This window comes from Gekko japonicus, unplaced genomic scaffold (assembly GCF_001447785.1).
Source record: "Gekko japonicus isolate JY-2015 unplaced genomic scaffold, Gekko_japonicus_V1.1 scaffold469, whole genome shotgun sequence".
NCBI lineage: Eukaryota > Metazoa > Chordata > Lepidosauria > Squamata > Gekkonidae > Gekko > Gekko japonicus.
In genome coordinates, this window is record NW_015173138.1 from 229,342 (window position 1) to 253,371 (window position 24,030).

Below are 24,030 nucleotides of genomic sequence, written 5' to 3' on the forward strand. Positions count from 1 at the left end.
CAGCGCTGGCTCTTCAGCTTTGAAATGGAGATGAGCACCGCAACCCTAGAGTCGGATTCGACTGGCTTTCAAGCAAGGGAACCTTTACCTTTTTACTTGACAGTAGGTTAGGCTGAGAGTTTGTGGCTGGTCCAAAGTCACCCAGCCAACGTCCATGGCAGAGTGGGGATTCTAATCTGGGTCTCCCAGATCTTAGTTCAACAGTCTAATCACTGCATCACACCAGCTTACAAAGGAGCCAGTTCTCTTTTGTCAACATCCCCCTAAACCCCCCAAGTTGCACAGTGGCATGTTCTGTATGCCACATCACCACCTCAAGCAAAGCCAAACTTAGAATTAGATAAAATCCTTTATTCTAGAGTTAAGCAGGCCAAATTAAATAACAATACATTAGTAACTTTTCTTGAGGCCTGTATCACAATTTGCTTCAATTCTTAAGTAAAAACTAAAATGAGTTGTTCTAACTGTGGAATACAAAAGTAATCTGCAGAATGATGTACAAATATGAAACGCATTCACCCAAACTGAAATCTGTCTGGAAAAGGCCAAACCATGCAAATATATTTACCTTCCATGTTTCATCTGGAGTGGGCAATTTGTGCACAGTAGGACCAGAAATTTCCACCCCATCAGGATCAAGGTCATGTAGCAGCCTTACTTTCCATGATCCTAAAAGGGAGGTGTATTCTGTCTCTATTATGATGCATTTATATACAAGGGTATCCTAACAGTAGCATTTAAAAATCATATGTAGTGCACATACCTATTGGGCTTACCTAAGTGGAGTGACAGGATACAACCCACAATATTTATTACACAACAGTCACTGGTAACCATGTGGACCCATTAGAAAAGTCCATGGAACACTAATTGTTACTGTTACTACTTGTTCCTTTATTGTTGAATTGCTGTTTTATTCATGTCTTCCATATATTGCAATGCTTTTGTTTATAAAAATCATAAATAGTATAAAAATCCAAAGTAAATAAGCAGCATAATACTTTTTGCTAGGATCACTTCAAGTAACATGTAAACTTTTGATTTAACCAGAGCTTGTCTACAGGTTTGATGAGAGAGAAGGTGAGAGAATGAACACTGTTGCTTGACATGGTGAAATGGCTGTCTTCAGTTTATAATACAATGGCAGAGGTGCTATGCAGATCATTTTATTAAGTTAGACTGCACTTGGTGCCAAAAGATTTTCAGGTTGTATCCCAGCATAGTCGGACAGAGAGATTCAAGGGCTGCTTTCCTTCTGAAACAAAAACACCAACAGAAACCAAAGTGCATAGCTTGATAATGAATAGGCAAAAACCGCACCATTAGGTGGTCATCTTCAGTTCTAGATTTCCACAGCATTCAGCAGGTCCTTATCACAAAAGTGATATCCCCTTCTGTTACACATTATACACACAGATGCAACCATGTGAACGCATCGCGCTGGGAAGATTGCCCACAATTTCCCATTTATCACATTCAGGATCATATTTCTCAATATTTTGCAAATACGTTCCTTTAGAAGAAGAATAACCTCCCGTTATGTAGATGAAACCATTCATCACGACAGATCCACACTCCATCCTTCTTTCCATCATATCAGCCTTCTGTTTCCATTCCTTTTGCTCTGGATCATAACAATCGGTGATTGTGGTTTGTCCACCCACAAGATAGAGCTTGTTTTCTAGTGCAATGGAACACAATCCATACTCTACAGGGAGAAAAGAGAAATACTGGAATATTGCCTAATCATTTGGAAGCTCAAAGTACAGCAGGGTCTGGCAGCTCAAAGAAATGCAGCAGATTAGGGATCAATGTTTCAAAGACACTGAAACAGATTTCTTCATTGATCAGTAGGGGGGTGACAGCCACTGGGGTTGCAAGGAAGTTCAAGACCTCTGCTACGAGGAAGGAAGGAAAATTAGTAGGGTTGCCAGCTCTGGGTTGGAAAAATCCTGGAGATTTGAGGGTGGAACACAGAGCGGGGTAGGACCTCAATGGGTATAATGCCATAGAGTCCACCCTCTAAAACAGCCATTGTCTCCAGAAGACTTGACCTCTGTTGGCTGGAGATCAGTTGTAATGCCCACCTGGAGGCTGGCAACCCTAGAATTTAGTTGAATACTCTTAGAAGGTGTACACGTAAGAAGGGAATCAAACATTTCTATGAACAGAAAGCTAAACATTGCAGGTCTTCTTAGTTATTGCAATGTAGTATTATTTACCATCAGAAGTATTTATTTTTATTCATTAAAATGCTTGTATCTCACTTTCCTGCCATTTACGCTGGCACAAGCTAGCTCTCAAAAAAATCCAAGGTTTTACTTCGTTTACAGTGCAATCCTTGCCCTGCCCTGGATTGCCCCAAGATAGCCCAATCTTGTCAGGTTTTGGAAGCTAAACAGGATTGGCCCTGGCTGGTACTTGGATGTGAGACCACCAAGGAAGTCCCAGGTCATGACGCAGAGGCAGGCAATGGCAAACCATCTCTGAACGTCTCCTGCCTTGAAAATCCTATGGGGTCACCAAATGTTGGCTTTGACTTGACGGTACTTTCCTCCACCATCACCATAGTGCAATCCTAAACAGAGTTGCCTCTGTAGGCTTAGAAGGGCCTGCAAGATAGAGCTCTTCCACAAGGTTTTCAACTAGGAGCCGCCCCCACGGCTTCCACCAACAATCGTGGTTATGGGCCCTGGTCTTAGCCTAATACCTGGCTTATGCAATTGCGAGACCAGGAAGATCTTCAAATTTGAAAACTATCCTATAAATATTTTTGCACGCCATCGTGAGTAACTATCGCTAGCACCTTATGTTTTTATGATCTTATTGTATTGAATTGTTTTAAATGTTTTTATGTGGTTTTAATGGTAATTTGTACCAATTTATGTGAGGCACCCTGAGCCCGCCGCTTGTGGGGAGGGCGGGATACGAGTCAAATAAATAAATAATAAATAACTCTGTTGAGGATTGCACTGTTAGTCCGTCTCCAGACTTACACAGTCTAATGTTAACACACCTGCTTCTTTATTAGGTGGTCGGGTTCTTCAGGCGTTTACCATTTTCAACTGATATCCTTCTCTATTACTTCCCCCCCTTGTATTATATGTAGTTCTGATTCCCCCCTCCCCCAGCTAAAAATCCAATAAACAGGAGTCTTGTGACACCTTAAATTCCAACAAAGTTTTGTTTCTGTATTGGCTTTTCGTGAGCTAGACCTCACTTCAAAACATGCATGGCTCGTATAAGCATTTTGCAGTTACTACATTCTCTCCATGCATCTAATGAAATTAGATCTGACGCACAAAAGCTTATGTTGAAATAAAATTTTGTTAGCCTTCAGTGTGCTACAATGCCATTAATTTTTACTCAACAGGCGACCATGGCTGTCCCTTTAGAACCTCTCCTCCCGAACAATTTCTTTTCAATAGAAAGCAGCCACTAGGATTAGCTATATATGATTCCGGAGCTATTTATGTCTTCCCCACACCCTGTTTTCCTACCCAAAATAGTCACCTCCAAGCCTGATTGTACCTCCTCCTGGACAAAATTACAGATACTGCTACCCCCCCTTCAAAAAACATGCATGAGGGTGGCAATTTTCAGTGGGCAAAAAATTAAAGAGCCCCTCTCCTCCACATTCATCTCCCCATTGAAACCACAGCTTCAGCAACTGCTTTATTAAGGATAAGATTTCCAGGAAAATGAAACAGCATTATTGCTGTCCATGCTCCTGAAGCAGTTCTGCTTGAGGCAACAGCAGCCAAAGGGACCCTGAGATTCTTGTTTACCAGGTTTACTGCATCAGAGTTCATCAGCCACTTTCTGACAGACGGCACACACAGACCACAGCCTGTGAACTTGCCTAGAGTGTTAAGAGAGTCCTCCTTGAAGCCTTAATTTAAAATTAAACTCTGAGCTTCATGGGTAAATGCTAGCAAATCAAACTGGATCAGTATTGGTAGCAGACCATGGGCTTTTGAATGAAATCTTCAGGGTGCAAATTGTGTTGAACAGAGTTGGTGGAGGTTTCTTTTGGAGATGGACCAATGGCACTTGCTGCCTTGGTTCCCAACTGCAACTCTACATGCTTTTCAGATTTTGGAGGGTGATATGCTTATCAGGAGTTATGGTGTTTTCTCTCTGGTTTATGATACTACAAGGGCAATAACTATCAAGATGAGAAGTTTCTTATTCTCCAGCAGCCCTTCCTTCCTGTCTCCCTTCTCTCTCTGTGGGCACTTCTGAAGAAGACAAGGCTCTCTCCCCTCCATGAGCATAGCAGGCAAGTGTGAACATGTCTACCACACACATACTTGCCCCCACATGGTCTTACGATCATTTGTAAACAGTTTAGATGGGAGTAATCTGATGTATATGGAAGACAAGGAGGAGGAGATTGGATTTATATCCCACCCTTCACTCGGAGTCAGAGTGGCTTACAATCGCCTTCCTCTCCCCAGACCAACATACACCGTGTGAGGTAGGAGCCCTTCTCAATAACGTCCCCCCCCCACTTTGTTTGCATCCTGTCTCCATTAATTTCCTTTTAAGCATAATGTTGTGCTTTATTGCTCTGCCAATTATCTTTGCTCTGTAGAGTCTAGCAAGCTACATAAATATCACATTTCCCCCCCACATCAAGCAGGACTCAAATTTACCTGGATGTGGACTAGTGGTGACTGTGCTCCATTCATTAATGTCCGAGCGATAGCTCTGAACTTTGTCATAAGTGCAGCTTCCCCGGTAGCCATAGTGACCTCCGATGACATAGATTACTTCATTCAGGACACAAGCAGTGGCATTTCCGACCCCTGTTTGAATTTGTAAAAGGTCTTCAAACCATGTTTAATACTGCTCAACATCATCTTCATAAATAAATTTGAGTTACAACACATTTAATAATATAGGTATGACACTACACCGGAAGGTTTTTAAACAAATCCATACAAAAATTATATACTGAAGACAACCTGTTATGGTAATGTAAGGCAAAAGACAATAGTGCAATAAGCTTATTTTTCTATGTTCTGTTGAAAATTTCTGATTATGTGTATTTTCAGCACATTTGTGTAGTATTTACATGAGATCATGCCAGCTTTTCAGTGCACAGAAAAACAAAGTGAGTTCAGCTGTGTAATTTATTGATCAGCTATTGATGAGCATAAATCAAAGACAATGACTTAATAACCATTAAATATTAACTTAATATTAAATAATTTTCACTAGCAGGAGCCTTTTCTGTTCCCAAATACAAATACACAACCATATCTCAAACACAGAGATATTTACTTGAATCATGTGTATTATGAATGAACATGTCCCTGAAATGCAGTTTAAAATTATAGACAGTTGAACAGGAAAACTGATTATATTGGAAAGATTTTTATTTTAATGTGCAAATCAACTTCAAGTATAATAATCAGCTAACAATAATTCAAATAACTTTTTCTCATATATTATTTTGCTTATACAGAAAGTTACTATGTTGTGCTGGGAAGCTACATGCAGCTGTGTTGGTCCAAAAGCAAAATCCAAAAACAACAACACAAGTCCATGCAATGCCTTTTATAAGGATCAACCAAAATGACACCAAAGACTCTCTAAGCAGTGTTATTCTTATTATTAGAGTTTGCCAAAGTCAATTGTATAGAGTAGCTGAAAAATAGCTGTGTAATTAAATTAAATTATCTTTAAAGGATAAGTTTAACAAAAATAAGTAGCACGTAATCTATTACATACCTTTGATCATGTCTGCGATGGGGATCCATTTCTTTTTTAAAGGATCGTAGAACTCTGCTTCTTCAGTTGGAGCTCCTTTTCTGTAACCCCCTAAAGCATAGATGCAGCCATTCAAGGTAACTGCACAGTGATAGTACCTTGCATTCAGCATAGGGCAGCCTTCACTCCATTCATCAGCTTCACAGTTGTATATCCACACTACATCAAGGGCTTCTATATTGTCTGTTCTATAACCCCCCGTGACATAAATGTTGGGTCCCAAACTAGTGACGGCATAACTTTCCCTCGCATGGTCTGGCATATCTGCACCCTGGATCCAGGTATTGGTGATAGGATCCCATATATGCACCTCTGATAAAGGATGCCAGTAATATCCTCCAATCACGTACATAACAGCTGTCGACCTTGCAGAGGCTGCTTTGGGGCTATGGCTTAGGGCATTGTATATTAGAGACCTAATCTTGTTTTCATTTAACTGGCATTTCTTGTGCAAGCTTAAGGCTGACCTCAAGTACATTTTGTCTAAAGCCATTTCAAGACAGCTCAGCAGATCATAAATGTACTCAGTTCTTTTGTCCACATCGTAAGAGATCCACTTAATAATTGGCTCTATCGCCACATCTTTTTTCTGAAGGCTGAGGTTCTCCCTGGAGAGAATGAGCTTAAGTTTTTCACTGCTGATTTCCAGAAATTCTTCCTGCCTGCACACTTCTTCAAATTGAGATAACAATATCCTTCTAGATTCCTTCTCTAGCTCTGAACAGACATGGTATTCTGCAAAGGAGTGCATCCCTAGGCAGTTGTCGACATCCAAGTGCCTTATCAGGAACTGTTCACAGGCTTTCTTTACTGAGATAAATTGGAGGAGATCTGCAGCTTGAAGAAGGCTTTGAACATTTCTTTTTGTTATCTGAATCTCCGATGTGTATGTATAGACCACCAGGGATTCCAGAATGGTGGGACTGAGCCCAGAAAGTTTGATCCGGTTCTTAGACTTTTCTTTCATGTCAGAAGTGAACATAGCCTTAAAGTAGTTACTGCAAGCAGCCAGCACAGCCTTATGGCAATGGAAAATCACACCCGAAGCGCACTGAAGAGTAATATCAGTAAATAAACCATCCAAGTAGAATGTTCTGAAGGCATCTAAGAACTCCACAGGATGAGAGACATCTTTATATAGATAGGTATATTCCTCCTGCCCAGTCAATGCCATCACTGCAATGAAATGTCAGAAATGCTAAGGCAGTGTACTTCATACAGCCTATGCATGTTAAAACACATGTAAACCCCCACTGTTTCCAGTGGAGCTTTCTCCCAAGTTGGTACATATAGGACTGAAATCTTTCGTTATTGGGGGGAGAGGGTTAAAGCTCAATGAAAACCCCACAACATTCTATAGCAATAAACAGGCAAATAGAATAAAGCAAGGCCACAAAGAAAATGTGCATATTCTTAGTGAAACAATTTCAAAGGAAAAAAGGAACTAGAAGAACCTCCTTATAACTCCTCACTCATTTGTGATATCAAATCACAAAGTTACATACACAAGAAACAAAGAACAATATTATATTGCATCCAGAGTGGCCATAACCACCTCAATACGTGTAAAGCTAAGAATATATGCTGGGTTTAGAAAGGATAGATTATATAAGGAATCTCAGAAGGATCCTAGTGAGGCAGCCAAAAGAGCAGGAAGACAAACTGGCTTGGCCTTTGTCAACTTTAACTTGTTCACCAAAGTGTGTACAAGGAAAAAATACTGTTTTCCAATGTCTATTGATAATATGGTAGGCATTGAAAGATATTGAATTCTATATGAGTAGCAATACTGTGCCATGCTATAAGCCTTAAGTAAATACAACTTGGAGTTCTTAGGAAACTGTGATGCATGTTTCCTATAGTTTTTAATCATCTCAGAAATCTGAGATCTTTCAAGAACTTCATCACACATGGTCAAGTTATACCAGAAAATGTCCACCAATGTCCTATTTTGTTTTTTCTATCCTTCTATCAGGAGTAAAATTTCAGTGGTCCAAAAATCTTGAAAGATTAAGCATCCATTAATGGAAGGCTGATACCCTATAATCTTTTTACTGCATAAATCCTCCACTGGTTTATCTAGGTCCCTGATCTAGGTGTTGTCTTGCCCTAGAGAAAAGTAGGTAGCTGCCTGAAAACTGAGGTAGCAGACATCTTTCAGGCTTTGCTGACTCAATCAAGTAAATAACAATGTACAGGAACAACTCTTAGTAATCCATAATAATAGTTTTGCTACCTGATCCTATGTATGTTTACTCAGAAGCAAGACCACTGAGTTCAGTAAGGTTTTCTCCCATGTAAGTATGCATAGGATTATAACGCTAATGTGTTTGTCAAAAAAGTCAGATGCCTCTTAGTGTAAAGATTGTATAAGCACATTGTTAAAAACGTGTGGTGAGAAATATTGGGATACTTACTATCAGGAGAAGTATATTTTTCACTGAATTTTTTTTCTTGTAGTTGCATCCATTTTTATTCTATCATTCATTCTGAAATTTCAAAATCATATACATGACTAGGCTCTATGCCTCCCTGTCCAGGAAAACTGATGTTTGTTTGGTTTCTCAGCAAAACAGCACCCCGTATGCCCCAAACCGCATGTCCGAATTTATGTATCTTAAATGGAAGGGAAAAAACCCAACAAAATCTAGTACGGTAGTATATTTTGCATTTGCATTCTGTTCCACTTTTAATTTTTACAATAAAACACTGGTGTGTGAGAAAAAATAAATTATATAGGGAACAATTATTAAATCACTGATAGAAATACAGTGCCACAAGTGTAGTGGCTCTAGGTGAACAACGGGGAGCCAAATTTTTGTCATTTCCCCCCTTTTACAAACTCGGCAACTATCCCAGTTCAGTTAGGATGGTCGGTTAACAAAGCACCCCAAACCACCATCAACTGCGAACCTGCGACAGGTGGCATTTGTCCCGTGTATTTCCGCGGAGAAGCCCTATAATGGAGTAATAAAAAGCCGCTGTCTCTCTAAACTCTGGAGCCGCCTTTTCAATACACGCGTTAAGAACGGCAGGTGCGCCGAGTCAGGTCTTCCTCTCAGACCGCCCGGATTCCAAACAAAGACTAAATAATCGAGTGACACCCCCTAATCCGTGCTGAGCACACGCTGTGCCGCCGGTGGCCACGAGCCCTCACCCGAATCTGGCTCCCCACTGCCAGACGCGCTCCCAGCTTGCTCCAGGAGGGAGACCCACCTGCTCTCCAAAGCAATTGCCCCGGGAGGCGCAGCCCCGCGCTTGGCCGAGGAGGGAAGGGCTTGGGAAACCGAAAACAAAGGCGGGCAGGTAGGAGGTCGCAGGCAGGCAATAAAAGGCAAATAGCAAGGAGATCCCCCCCCCCCAACCAGCCCACCCACCTACCTATATTTGTAACCAGCTAGGATTGGTCGTGGGGCATTGTGGGAGCGCGTGCCCCGCTGTCCCATGTGGCTTGTCAGCGCGCCTCAAAGCGGGTCTGTTCTCCACCTCCCACCCTGGAGCGTTAATAAAGACGGCCGGGGTGAGGACCTGCGCCCGGCTTCTGGCGGCTCCTCGCTTTCGCCCAGCCGTGCCTGCTTCGCTGGGGTCGCCGCCAACAGGCCACTGAGCGAGGTCAAGCTGCTGCTCGGGGTGGCGGCGGTTGCTCACTCACAGCAGGGGACCAACTTTTGCTCGACCTGGCTGCAGGCGGGCGTTGTTTGTTGAGGCCGCCGCTGCTGGGCGACCAGCGAGTCCAGGGCGAGCTCGGATTTGCCCTGCCAAGGGGAAGGAGGAAAGAGGCGCGACGAAGAGGCGCTAAACGGGAGCACCGAGGGCGCTCGGCTGTTTCTGGGGGAAGAAAAAGAGGACAGACAGAAGGCTTCAGCTGCCTTCCCTCCTCCGGCTCCTTTGGCCATCTTTGGAAGAGACGCCGCTTCTGGTTGCTGCCTGCCTGCCAGCTGGAGGAGCAGATGGGACCGGCCGAGGCAGCGCTTCCTATTTTGGTGTCTCAGCTGGCTCCCTCCGCTCTTCGCTCTCCCCCCCCCCCCCACGCCGCACTCTCGCTGCTTGCAAGGTGGTGGTGGAGATGTTAACACTGGGTACGGTACCAGCCAGATCCCCAGTCGCCAGTAAAGTACATACTTTAGTTATTGCCTCCCCCCAAACTCCTGGTTCCCCAAAATGGTGCAAAAAGATGGACATACCAAACACAGATGCTTGAGCCAGTGTCCTGGCTAGACTGGTGGACTTAGGATCTGGGAGACACAGATTCAAATCTCCACTCTGCCATGAAAAGCTTGTCAAGTGACCTTGGGTCAGTCACACACTCTCAGCCTAACCTACCGCATCTGCAGGCTGTTGGCTTCTTTCAAGGAAAGCTTCATTAGGCATATCTGATCCACAAAGGGCTTGTATTCAAGTGTGCATATTGAGGACAATGCAACACAAGTTGCTTATAGTCTTGAATAGTCCCACTTTCTTTGCAAATTTGAAACACAATAGTGGACCATATGAATTTTAGTTAAAATGTAGGCATAAGATTTCAGATAACATTATAATAAAGCTTGTTCCTCATTATAACATTTCACCTTAGGACACTTGCCCTAAATATATGTTAGGAAGAGAAGCAGGTATGTCAAAAGTCTTCCCACTGACATGGCAAAGGGAGCTCTGTGAGCAAGGAATTGCCAAGACTAAACCCTGAAACAAGACTTGAAGAAAGGGCCTTCCTAGTAATGACATCACAGCCTCAGAACTTAATCACTGCTAGTAAGTTCTTGCTATGCCAGCCCTTTTTATGACATTTATGAAATTGGCAAAAACTTTAAAAAGATGTATATTCTGACATTAATCCTCAATTGTCACCCTGACCTGGATCGCCCAGGCAAGCCTGATCTCGTCAGATCTCAGAAGCTAAGCAGGGTTGACTCTGGCAAAGTACTTGGATGGGAGACCTCCTTGGAATATCAGAGGCCGGTGGTGGGAGTAGGCTTAGTCAGGCCACCTCTCTGAATATCCTCCAGGCCCTCAGTAGGGGTCAGTCACCAGAGGTCACCATGACTTCCAGGTGCACGCACAATCAGAGGTTGCCATGACTTCCAAGTGCACACACATGCATTTTTAAAATATACAACCCTCCCCCCAAAATCTTCAATTGTCTGACCATTATGTAGTATAATCCTAAACAGAGCAAGACACACAATTGTCTTAAATGGATTTAGAAGGGTATAACTCTGCTTCAGACTGAACTGTTAAAGAGTCTGTGAATGATGAATATATTTTAAAATTTCATGTTTCTACTAATAACCCCCCCCCCCCCGTTTTCACTGTTGGGCTATCCAAGAAGACAATCTTACTTCAATGCGGGGAACAGCTATGGAATGGTTATTGCACGTGCCACATGGTAGTTTTATTCTTTCACAAGCAATGAATACACCCGGAGTATCCTTGTAACATTCTCTCCCATAGTGTCAGAACTGTTAACACAGTTTTCTGTTGACTGTATACTGCAGTTATATTTACAACTCTAATCAATTCAATTAAAATGTAGTTGTTTTAATAAAATATTTAAATATTTTATATAAACATGATCCTTAAATATAAAACTACAAACATGATAAATTAAAATTATATCTTTGTTATCTTAAACAGTGTACAGTTGCAATAGGCACATTGTATTCAGACAAAATAACGACTGAACTATAAGTAGATCTCTAAGTAAATTTGTTGTCTGTCCTTTAGTCTCAAATAAACTCTTCAGACAGCAGATGTCCATGAAATTAATGGGATCTGGAAGCCAGCTAGGAACTATCAAGTTTTTGCTCCTTGTCCTTCCTTATCCCCAATTTCAAACATTTAAAAGAACTTTCAAAAACTTTAAAAGAAAAACCTGGGCTATCCAGGTACACTTCACTTAAATATACATTGCCATGTATTCAGCAAACCATTTCAACACAATCACCTTTCACAATAAGGTAAAAAGGTAAACACAACACTGTTTATAAATATGTCATATTTTAAAACCTCCATTGCTGACACCACAACCCTAAGTTTAATAAAATGCCATGGGAAGATGGATTACATGCTCTTGGGCAATATCCTCACAGTTATGAAGATGCACAAAACTGGTGTCTTAGTAACAACAGAAGACTGCAGCAGAATTGGGTCTGTGGCACTGAAACATTCTTCATTCCAACTATATAATGCACAAGACTGTCATTTTACCCATATTCTGATTACTACATTTTCAATCCTAGACACATTTACATTGGAGGAAATCCCACTGACCATAGTAGGGCTTACTTCCAAGTAAACATGCATACAGAAAAGGGCAACTAGCCAGCCACTAGCTGTTAAATGTCTGCTAGCTGCTAAGAAACAGTATATCCCCTCTCACTGCATTGTTCATTTTGATTTCCACACAATACATCTGCAGATAAACACAGAGAACAAGCAAATTTAAGATTATAACAACCTTCATGTGTTGTCCATATTTATTCTTTGTGGATGCTGCTTCTGCACTGTATCCTCTTTTCATTTTGTGTCATCTGGAGGTTACTTGCTTAAATGATGTGCCAGAGTATACTGGTTATATTGAAGGAGGAAGGGTGCCTGCCTCAACACTGTGTTGAGATGTCTGAAAAATCTGTGGCTTTGTTAACAAAGTTAGTTCCAATTTTAAACTGATTTTTGTGAGGCATGGAAGCATCTGCCCCTTGGTAAACGTACGTGCCATGATTAGGACCTACAGAAATTATTTGCCGCTCACAGTGTAGGTGGGGGGGGGATTAGGTATCTCTTAAGTAGCAGCTGAGGTATGAAGATGCAAGGGACTTTGAGTGAGAAGAAACTGACAACTGGTTATTACAATAATAATGCAATCCATAAAGCCACTTAAGACAAATTAAAGTAGCATCTGGGTTGTTATGGAGCAACCCCTTGCCACATGCGTATCCTCCATCAGAACATCTGCTTCCTTAAGATAAATACCAAGTTCAGTATTTTGAATACTTTTCTGGCTATTCTTTCTGGAATATAAGTAGCCCCTGTTCATACTCCCTTGCCCTGTGTTCACACATCACAAAACAGACTCTATTGTTGCTTTATCCCCATAATAACCCTGCGAAGCAGATTAACCAGAGAGAGAGAATGACCGGAGAAAGGTTATACAGCAAGCTTCATGGCAGAGTCAGGATGTGAATCCAGATCCTAGTCTACTACATCATTTTGGCTCTTGGTGACTCATGTAAGAGTCTGGATACTTGAGGGTGGACAACAATGCCTGAGGAAAATGGTTGCATTTGGGGTGTCAAACATAAGGCCCAGGGGCCAGATCCGGCCCACCCAGGGCTCTTATGTGGCCCATGAGCAACTGATGCAAGGGAGGAAGTGCTGGGGGGAGTGGGGCAGGGCCACTCCATTGTAGCTCCAGCATGGCAAAACAACCTTGTCTAAAGCAGTTAAGTGTCGTGGGAGCATCTGCCCAGCGCTGCACTGCTGCCTCTCCAGTCTGCCTATGTGGGTTTTCCTCTGCACCCCCCTCCCAGCCCATGAGGACCTTGCAGTGAGGATACACCAACTCGGAGCTTACCAGCTGCTGTCCTTTATACAGTTTCTATCTCCAGTACTTGGCATCAGTGTTCCCTCTAAGCTGAGTTAGTGTGAGCTAGCTCAGAGTTTTTTAGCCTCCAGTTCACATATTTTTGTCTTCGCTCAGGAAAGATGGCTCCAGAGCAAACTAATTTTATGCAGCAGCCAAACTACCTGCTCACAACTTTAACGCCAGTAGCTCACAAAGTAGAATTTCTGCTCACAGGACTCCACAGCTTAGAGGGAACATTGCCTGGCATTACATTTTATGACACACATGGCCCGGCCCGACAAAGTGACATTTACATCAGATCTGAACCTTGAAACAAATGAGTTTGACACCTCTGTGGTAAGGAGACTGATGTCATTCATGCCTCTATAACTCCCAAGACTAATTATTGTAAAATGCCCTTTGTGAGGACGCCATGAGGAATACTGAGAAGCTTTGGTTGGAAAAGAACATGGCTGATCACCTCCTCTCAGTGTGTTGCAGTTGTCAGAGTGCTAGGCTAAGAATCTGGGAGACCTGGGCTTGAATCTTCACTCTGCCATGGAAGCTCTCTGGGTGACCTTGGGCCAGTCACACACTCTCAGCCTAACCTACCTCACAGGGTTGTTATGAGGATAAAATGGAGAATGTTGTAAGCCACTTTGGGTCCCAATTGGGGAGAAGAGAGGAGTATAAATGAAGTAAACACAAAAATACATTTCTCTAAGGTGACATATGGCAACTACATTCAGCAATGACTCTGGCATCTGCTTCATTTGATTATGCCTCCTTTTTTGCTCAGGCATTTTGCTTTCCCATGCAACTTTCCCCAACACAACTGCACAATGGAAGACAACGAATCAAAATGGCGTAATAAACTGTCCTTCTCTAAGATTCATGACAAATGGCTGTAGCATGAGAAGACTGAGATACCAGTACCAATTTATTATTATTCATTGGTATTAATTAGATCATTTTCTTTATTATTTTATAAGTAATTCTAAATAGGCCAGTATCTCAATACCAGATGACCAGGTGACAATTGATGCTTCCAAAGGGACAAGATCCTGAGACAACTGAGAAACCATTTTCTGTAACCTATATCCATGCCTTGGCATAACAACATCATCCTTTTTTAAGCACATTACCGGACACAGATCATTTCCACCATCGCCTATGTATAAAATCTGGGAGTACTTCATCCTCTGTTTTGAAGGGCTTTCTAAGAATTCTTCTAAGACTTTCCTCTTGCAGAGGTTTACAGGGCACTGTGCACAATTGTGAGCATGGAAATTCTCCACAGTAAGATAGCCGCATCCATCAAAACTTGCAGGATTTGTAAACACTTCATTAAATACTTGACAGAAATTAGAAGCTTTTAAAATCCAATCAATAAATATTGCATTGGAATCCGATATAATTATACAATCAAATACGTCTTTGTGTTTGCCAACAAACTCTAAGAGGTTCTTCATTCCTTTTGTGAAAGGTATCATTGTCATCGTCCTTTTCATCTCTTCTTCCCTTATTCCGCTGTCTCCCAGGAATCTGAAAACTCTGCCCATATATTCTGTCCAACGTCCTTTCTGATAGGAGTTTCTTATTTCATCAGGAAGTTTAGCATCAGGTGCGCATTTCACAATCCAGGTATCACTGTTTTCATCTATAATCGTATGGTCAAAATCAAAAACCAGCAGAAACTTCATTGTTGTCAGACAAATGTCAGCCTGGAAATAAGATAAAACTGTTTTGCTGAAGAGGCCTATGTAGACAATTATATTCTACCATAATCTTGGAAAGAAATTCATCAGAAAAAGCCTCATAGGTTATTTACTATGTATAGAGGAACCATAAGATATTGAAATTTGCAGTATTTCATAAATTTACGAATCTAGTGGATGTACTCTTGTCAACTGAAATGAGGTTCAAAGTTCCACAGAAAAGGGCCTCCTCTGGAAATGTAAGTAGACTGTGGAACTCTCCCCCTACTGCAATTTGCCTCATCCCCTCCAATTTTTTTTAGGTGAACCAAGGCAGTTCTCTTCTGCAGAAATGTTTGGAATAATGTTAAGTTTCCTGATTTGTTGTTTATTTAATTAGCTATGGTTAATTTATTTTAACTTGTATTGTAGTTCCTTGATTCTTTATTAACCACCATAGAGACTACAAATCAAGATGAAAGATGTAAATATCTTCCTTTTCTTTAAAAAAAAAAGCTATCCATTTGAGCAGGTAGTCACCATACATACCTTGTTGGCTCCTTCTATAGAGGGCTGTACCTTATTCTTGTAATGGATAAGGAATATATTGGACCTTCCTCATAACTTACAATGATGGCATATAATGTATTTATAAGTATGTATAGTGGTGGAGCAGGAGGACATGAGGCTGGATCCATTGCCTCCACACACACAGAGTCAATTTGCAGAACGATTCCCCCCCGCCCAATCTTCCTTTTCCCAGGCAGCCCCCTGTAGCTTTGAAAGGTACTGCTGAGGGATGGGGAACCCTCCAGAACCATATGCCGCATGGCATAAAGGATGGAAGAAAGGCCTGAAACCAGCCTATTCACTCTGTAGTGGTTAAGTGCGTGGACTCTAATCCGGGACAACCGGGGTTTGATTCCCCGCTTTCTACTTGCAGCTTCTGGATGACCTTGGGCAAGTTATAGTTCTGTCAGAGCTGTTCTCTCAAGGACAGTTCTGGAAAGAGCTCTCTCAGCCCCGCTTACCTCACAGGGTGTCTGTTCTGGGGAGGGGAAAGGAGTTGGTAAGCCACATTGAGACTCCAAGTGAAGGGTGGGGTGTAAATCCAATCATCACCATCATCATCTCCTCCTCCTTCTTCTGTGAGTGGAGGAGGAATGGCAATTTTAGCATGTCTATCTTTGCCAGGGGACAATCTAGATAATTTTTTGTCTGTTTTAATTATATTGTTCTGCTTCTTTAAATCCCCAATGGGGAGAGAAGCAGTATCGAAATACCTAATAAAGAAACAGGTTTGTGGGGTCACTTTCTCAAACAAACAAAAATTAATCAAGATTTAACTCTTCAATATTAAGTCCTGCAATTTGCTTCAAAGCCACAGCTGAGAAGGGGAGAAAGGAAGATTTTATCAGTCTTGCATATTTTGTTCTGAGCATAGTGGAAGGTTGGAGAATGCACCTGTGAATGTGAAGGACAATCTTCTTTATCCACTAACCATCACCGCCTGTAGCTGGGGGGAGGGGGACGGGACAGAAATGCCTCCCAGTCAAGCTTGAGCACAGGCCTGTGTTTTTTTTATGAACACAGATTACCATAGTTAATGTATTTTTATTTCTGAAGAATGATTATCTTGTGGCATACAAAATCAAGTCACACCATGACATAATAGTCCTGTTAACAAGTTACAGTGACCACATGTACAATCAGTGTACACTGGATTGTTCTTTGGATGTGCACTGAATAATTCTCATGTTACAATCAATACACGTACAGCTCAACAAGTGATTTGAGCCCTCATTTGTTTAGGTTCCAGTCCCCCGTTTCATTCTTAAAAAGAATGTGTGTGGGGGTCTCACTTACAGACAGATGTACACACGTACAGGCAAGATGAACATGTGTTCACTGTAACATGTGAGCAGGGCTACTGTGTAACTGAATGAGCATAATGCCACTCCATTGCACTTCAGTGTTGACCCACAAATATTTCACACACAACTGGAATTTACGTTTATTTCAGAATGCAGTATATATCGCTAAAAGTGTAATGTATGAAGTGGATCTCTGTCTAACCAAAAATATAAGCACAGAAAATTTTATCACTGTTTCAAAGCTGATCTTTCCGATATAACAGCAGGGCACAAGATAGAACAGCAGGACAACACAATGATACTCACTGGTTGATACTCAGAAGCTTCAAATCCGGAAGCATCGGAGAGTATTACATATAGGATAGGGAATGTGATGCAGTTTTGTCCTGGGCACTTTATAACAGCTGCACATTAAGAGAGATGAGTATGCTTCTGAATCCTGCTGCTAAAAGTCCAAGTCCAAATTGTTTCCCTGTTTAGACAAAGTAACACAAGGTAATGACAGAATGACCATAATTTAGACCCCGGCTTGCCATGGAAAAACAGAAATTTGATAAAGGTTTTAAATAATAATAATTCCAAGTCCTTTTTCCAAGTAGTTAATCCTACTGAAATCAGCAGGACTTCTTTTTAACTATACTTAGATTCTGGCTGTTTATTAACATATGACAGTAATAAAGTCTTACTATGTACACTATATTATTATTATGGATACACAAGAAAATGGAGCAAGGAAGAAATTATTTATTTACAATGAAACTACAGGGTTACTTTGCTTACAATAGCTTCAGAGGGTATCCATGTCGGTCTGCACAGTACAACAGCTGGATTTGAGTCCAGCAGCACCTTAGAGACCAACCAGATTTTCAGGGTACAAAGCCTTCAAGATTCAAAGTTCCCTTCGTCAGATAGGGTAGGGAGCTCTGACTCTTGAAAGCTCATACCCTGAAGACTTTGTTGGTCTCTAAGGTGCTGCTGGACTTGTATCTTGCTTATAATAGACATATTGTTACCCAAATGTAGCTTCTGCTGCTGTTTCTGAAAGGGGGACAATAGTATGAGGTAGAAAGAGGCTCTAACCCAGGGGTGTCAAACATGCGGCCCGGAGGCTGAATCAGGCCCATGGAGGGCTTCCATCAGGCCCGCAGTGGAACTGGCCACCTCCTCCTTCCAGCTCTGCTGCTGCTGCATCATAGCTTGCTTTGCCAGACTCTCTTAATCATTCAGCCATTCCATTTTTTAACCTGGGTCCCAGACTCAGAACTCTGAGAATGAGATTTCTGTGGTGAATGTCAATAAATCAAAAGTAGGTTTGCAGCTTACAAAGCTAATGTTTTAAGCATGTTTTTATTTTAAGTAAAAAAAAATCTTTATGTTTGTGTCCTTTCTAAAGTTTATATCTCCACTACCTGGCAATACATTTTATGACACACATGGCTCGGCCCAACAAGGTCTCATTTATGTCAGTTCCGGCCCTCATAACAAATGAGTTCGACACCCCTCCTTTAACCTATACCCATTTTTTTACCCCCAGTAGCTCAAGGGTGGTGTTTTTTCCAGTGAGATAAACAAACAGTAAACAAAACAAATGTGAAATAACACAATAAACACCCCTCCCCAACAAACAAGCTCCACTGGCTGCACTTAGAATAGTGCTCTAAAATTATCACAAATTCAAGGTCATGTCACTAGCTTCTCACTCAGTGTGGTGTAATGGTGTAGAGTGGTGGACTCTAATCTGGAGAACCCGGTTTGATTCCCCACTCCTCCACATGAAGCCTGCTGGGTGACCTTGGGTCAGTCACAGTTCTCTCAGAGCTCTCCAGCCCCACCTACCTCACAGGGTGTCTGTTGTGTGGAGGGGAAGGGAATGTAAGCTGCTCTGAGACTCCTTTGGGTAGTGAAGGGCAGGGTATAAATCCAATCTCCTCCTCCTCCTCCTCTTCTTCCACATAGATTTTATGTGCCTCAGTACATTTCCCACATGGAGCATTATATTTACTGTCATTTTTCTAAAAGATATCCCAGAATGCTCTGTTTTCTAGAAAGAAAGTTGTGACATTTGTTTAGGTTTCAGTCCCCCGTTTCATTCTTAAAAAGAATGTGTGTGTGGGTCTTACTTACAAACAGATGTACACACGTACAGGCAAGATGAACATGTGTTCACTGTAACATGTGAGCAGGGCTACTGTGTAACTGAATGAGCATAATGCCACTCCATTGCACTTCAGTGTTGACCCACAAATATTTCACACACAACTGGAATATACGTTTATTTCAGCATGCAGTATATATCGCTAAAAGTGTAATGTATGAAGTGGATCTCTGTCTAACCAAAAATATAAGCACAGAAAATTTTATCACTGTTTCAAAGCTGATCTTTCCGATATAACAGCAGGGCACAAGATAGAACAGCAGGACAACACAATGATACTCACTGGTTGATACTCAGAAGCTTCAAATCCGGAAGCATCGGAGAGTATTACATATAGGATAGGGAATGTGATGCAGTTTTGTCCTGGGCACTTTATAACAGCTGCACATTAAGAGAGATGAGTATGCTTCTGAATCCTGCTGCTAAAAGTCCAAGTCCAAATTGTTTCCCTGTTTAGACAAAGTAACACAAGGTAATGACAGAATGACCATAATTTAGACCCCGACTTGCCATGGAAAAACAGAAATTTGATAAAGGTTTTAAATAATAATAATTCCAAGTCCTTTTTCCAAGTAGTTAATCCTACTGAAATCAGCAGGACTTCTTTTTAACTATACTTAGATTCTGGCTGTTTATTAACATATGACAGTAATAAAGTCTTACTATGTACACTATATTATTATTATGGATACACAAGAAAATGGAGCAAGGAAGAAATTATTTATTTACAATGAAACTACAGGGTTACTTTGCTTACAATAGCTTCAGAGGGTATCCATGTCGGTCTGCACAGTACAACAGCTGGATTTGAGTCCAGCAGCACCTTAGAGACCAACCAGATTTTCAGGGTACAAAGCCTTCAAGATTCAAAGTTCCCTTCGTCAGATAGGGTAGGGAGCTCTGACTCTTGAAAGCTCATACCCTGAAGACTTTGTTGGTCTCTAAGGTGCTGCTGGACTTGTATCTTGCTTATAATAGACATATTGTTACCCAAATGTAGCTTCTGCTGCTGTTTCTGAAAGGGGGACAATAGTATGAGGTAGAAAGAGGACTTAGATTCTGGCTGTTTATTAACATATAAATGACAACAACGGGAACAGCAATATAGTGGTAATGGAAAACAAAAAATTGCTGCAAACGTGCACACTGAAGTAAATTTACACAGAAGTAAATTAGATTCTCATACTGATGAATTTCATGATGTATAATCTTTATATTCAACAGGTGAGCAGACTGGCACGAACTTCTCGAGTTAATGCTCGTTTCGAAGTGCCTTTCTCAAATGAGTCTCAATTTTACATCCATGTGCAATAAAGTCGACAATGGAGTCTTGAATCAAAACGGTCTTCTCCCCAAAGCTATATAGCTACAAATATAACATCTCAAATGGACAGATAAGTCTTCTTCCTCCTCCTTCCAGCTCTGCTGCTGCATCATAGCTTGCTTTGCCATTCCATTTTTTAACCTGGGTCCCAGACTCAGAACTCTGAGAATGAGATTTCTGTGGTGAATGTCAATAAATCAAAAGTAGGTTTGCAGCTTACAAAGCTAATGTTTTAAGCATGTTTTTATTTTAAGTAAAAAAATATATTTATGTTTGTGTCCTTTATAAAGTTTATATCTCCACTACCTGGCAATATGGCAATACATTTTATCACACACATGGCTCGGCCCAACAAGGTCTCATTTATGTCAGTTCCGGCCCTCATAACAAATGAGTTCGACACCCCTCCTTTAACCTATACCCATTTTTTTACCCCCAGTAGCTCAAGGGTGGTGTTTTTTCCAGTGAGATAAACAAACAGTAAACAAAACAAATGTGAAATAACACAATAAACACCCCTCCCCAACAAACAAGCTCCACTGGCTGCACTTAGAATAGTGCTCTAAAATTATCACAAATTCAAGGTCATGTCACTAGCTTCTCACTCAGTGTGGTGTAATGGTGTAGAGTGGTGGACTCTAATCTGGAGAACCCGGTTTGATTCCCCACTCCTCCACATGAAGCCTGCTGGGTGACCTTGGGTCAGTCACAGTTCTCTCAGAGCTCTCCAGCCCCACCTACCTCACAGGGTGTCTGTTGTGGGGAGAGGAAGGGTGGGCGATTTTAAACCACTCTGAGACTCCTTCGTGTTGTGAAAAGCTAGGTATAAAAACCAACTCTTCTTCTTCTCTCTTTCTCTCTCTCACACACACAATTAGGTGGCTACCAGACTAAAAGATTTAGTTCAGCTTTGGTGGACTACAGCCAACTTCACCAGTCAACAAAAGCTTCTGCCTTAGTAAATCTGTTGGGTCTTTAAGGTGCCATCAGATTAAGGGGGGGGGGGAGCTAAGCTCGGAAAAAAACCCAAATAAGCCCCGGGTTTTTTCCGGAGGAAAACGGAAATTTTAGGAAAAATTGAAAAAATGCTACATTGGCATTTCTTTTGTCTTTTCTAGACTGAAAGTCATTCTGTTACTTTAGGAACATAAAATATGACTATGGACATTTTTACTTGGCATGAAATTATCACAACTAGCATATTAAAAATATAGTGTATTTAAACAATTATTTCAAACTGAATACCCACCCACATGCAAAAACAAAACTGAAACTTTTTTATTTTCTTCTGACAATCGCACCTCCTAAAGGAAGAAATGCATCTTGTTCTTGCATTGGAGGGTTCAGTTTGTAACCTAGGACTTGCTTGTCCTCAGTGCACAGAAATTAGATCAATCTGATACCATATATATATATATACACATATACATATACATATACATACACATTAGAAATGATTTGGAAAATATTTGAACACCTTGTCTTAAAATATTTTATTCATCATGTTAAAATAAAACGTTCCATAATCAATTTTTTTTCTTTTTTCAATTTTTCCAATTTTTCAGAGAAAAATAGGCTTCGGGGAAAAAACGGTTTTGCCCCGAATTTTTCTGGTTTTTTTCCTCGCCTTCACATCTCTAGCTGTAACAGACTAACAACCTGGAGCTGTGACTTCCTTTTGCTTCCTTCAGACACAGGTGATGCAGCCAGAAGGAATGTCCCATGATCTATTTGGTCTCCAAACCATCTTCTCCCTCTGTAGCCAATGCTGTTTATGTTTTGGAATAAAGTTGCCCACTGAAGCCATACTGCAGCTTTCACAGCCAGCTGGCAATTCTGGCATGTACTTGGCACCAGAACACAAATGACCTTGCCCTGGGGGGGGGAGGAGAGGAAGGACAGCCCGGCCTGGCAAAAACTGCCTATTGATTCCAGGTTAAGATGCTTCTGTGCCCACTAAAGCCACACCCAACATCAGCACAAGGCTGCTTAAGAAACTATATTTTGCACTGTATGGTAGGAAAGATGGAAACAGCGTGGTGTGTTACCCACCATCCAGTGTTTCCAACCAAAAGCCTTTCATTGAAGCGATCAGAGCAAAGACCCTGCAAAGCAACCTGAAAAGAACAAGGGAGAGCATATATTTAAGCAGCGGATTAGCTTGTGAATGAAGCACTTAATGCAGCTACCACATGCATTTTTGTCAACCCTGGTTGAATTATGGGTGGTGTGGTGGAGCAGGACTAGGGTTCAAATCCCCACTCCGCCACGACAACTCAGTGGTTGGCCTGAGCCAGTCACTCTCCCCCCTAGTGCTGACCTCACCTGGGGAGCCTTGCGCTGCCACCAGCTCCAGCTGGGAGTCCTCCGGGTGGCCCAGAGAGGGGGGGTTTTGCGGGCTGGATAGGAAGTCAGGGGGCCTTGGCAGGAAGTCAGGGGGTGGCAGGAGAACCCACCATTAGCTACAGGCCTGCTCTCTCTTGGCCTCACCTACCTTAGAAAGTTGTTGTGAGCATAAATATGGAAAGACCACACACATCACTCTTAACTTCTTGAAGAAAGGATGTGATTATATACAGGTAAGTCTGTATTAGGATTTTTAGTGGACATCATTTCAGAATACCCCCCGTAACAAAGAGATTTATATTTTATAATCCCCCTTTGAGTCTCAGTGAGAAAAAGACAGGCTATAAATTAAGGAAATGAAATTCATAAACACAACAGCATAAACTCAACTATCTATGTAATCCCTCTTTTGCATTCAATACTGGTATTAAAGAAAACCCTCTTTTGCATTCAATATAAGTATTAAAGAAAGCCCTATTGTAAGGGAAAGAACAAAGGGTACCATCAAAGCCAGGAATACGTCTTCTGTATCATGCAAAATTCCAGTCCCTTAGCACCTTAAAGACAAATACATTTTCCCAGGATATCTTCGTCAGACAAGTCTGCCTTGGTAGGGTTGCCAGGGTGAGACATCATGGAATCATAGAGTCGGAAGGGACCTCCAGGGTCACCTAGTCCAACCCCCTGCACAATGCAGGATGGAGGAGTAGGGTTGGCAGGTTCTTGGAGATTTGGGGATGGAGCCTAGGAAGGACAGGGACCTCAGTGGGATACAAATGCCAGAGCCCACTCTCCAAAGCGTCCATTTTCTCCAGGGGAACTGGTCTCTCTAGTCTCTGGAGATGAGCCGTAATTCCTGGGGATCCCCCAGGCCCCACCTGGAGGCTGGCATCCCTGGCACTTGTAAGCCATATTAAGGGGCTCTGGACAAACCGCGGCTCCCTATCGCGCCACACTGATATCAAAAGGACGCGACCTCCCAAGGCAAGGTCAGAACCCCCAGGACCGCGCAGGGTGCCCACGCTTTCCTGAGCTCTGTGGCGGGCGGCGGAAGGCGACCGCCGGGCAGGCCAAAGCCCGAGCGCGAGCGGGCCGGGGAGGGGCTACTTGTCGGCGTAGGCCTGGCTCGACACCAACGCAGACGGAGGAGGGGAGAGGGGGGGAAAGAAAGCAGGCGGAGCTTAGGGCCCCGCGGAGGGGAGCAAGACGAAGAGAGGGAAAGGCCGGACTCCCGCGGGCGGCTGGACTGACCTGCAAAGGGGCTGCTGCTGCCGCTGCTGCTTCTCCTCCTCCCT

At 42.1% G+C, this 24,030-nt stretch overlaps 2 protein-coding genes across 3 annotated transcripts; both read right to left on the reverse strand.

Moving 5' to 3' along the window:
• Positions 1-1,088: 1,088 nt before the first annotated feature.
• On the reverse strand, positions 1,089-6,952 carry KLHL23 (kelch like family member 23). The gene is made up of 3 exons (XM_015422253.1): positions 5,740-6,952; positions 4,659-4,811; positions 1,089-1,708 (listed from the first exon to the last, which is right to left on the reverse strand). Exons 1-3 carry the CDS (start codon positions 6,950-6,952, stop codon positions 1,398-1,400), a joined length of 1,677 nt encoding a protein of 558 aa, XP_015277739.1. The 3' UTR covers positions 1,089-1,397.
• A 7,043-nt stretch (positions 6,953-13,995) lies between these two features.
• Positions 13,996-24,025, reverse strand: PHOSPHO2 (phosphatase, orphan 2). Of its 2 annotated transcripts, XM_015422255.1 has the most exons (3): positions 23,987-24,025; positions 19,349-19,514; positions 13,996-15,063 (listed from the first exon to the last, which is right to left on the reverse strand). In XM_015422255.1, exon 3 carries the CDS (start codon positions 15,040-15,042, stop codon positions 14,320-14,322), a length of 723 nt encoding a protein of 240 aa, XP_015277741.1. In that variant the 5' UTR covers positions 15,043-15,063; positions 19,349-19,514; positions 23,987-24,025; the 3' UTR covers positions 13,996-14,319. The 2 variants fall into 2 exon arrangements, with proteins under 2 accessions (XP_015277741.1, XP_015277740.1); XM_015422254.1 differs by lacking the exons at positions 19,349-19,514; positions 23,987-24,025 and adding an exon at positions 17,217-17,373.
• Positions 24,026-24,030: the final 5 nt, after the last annotated feature.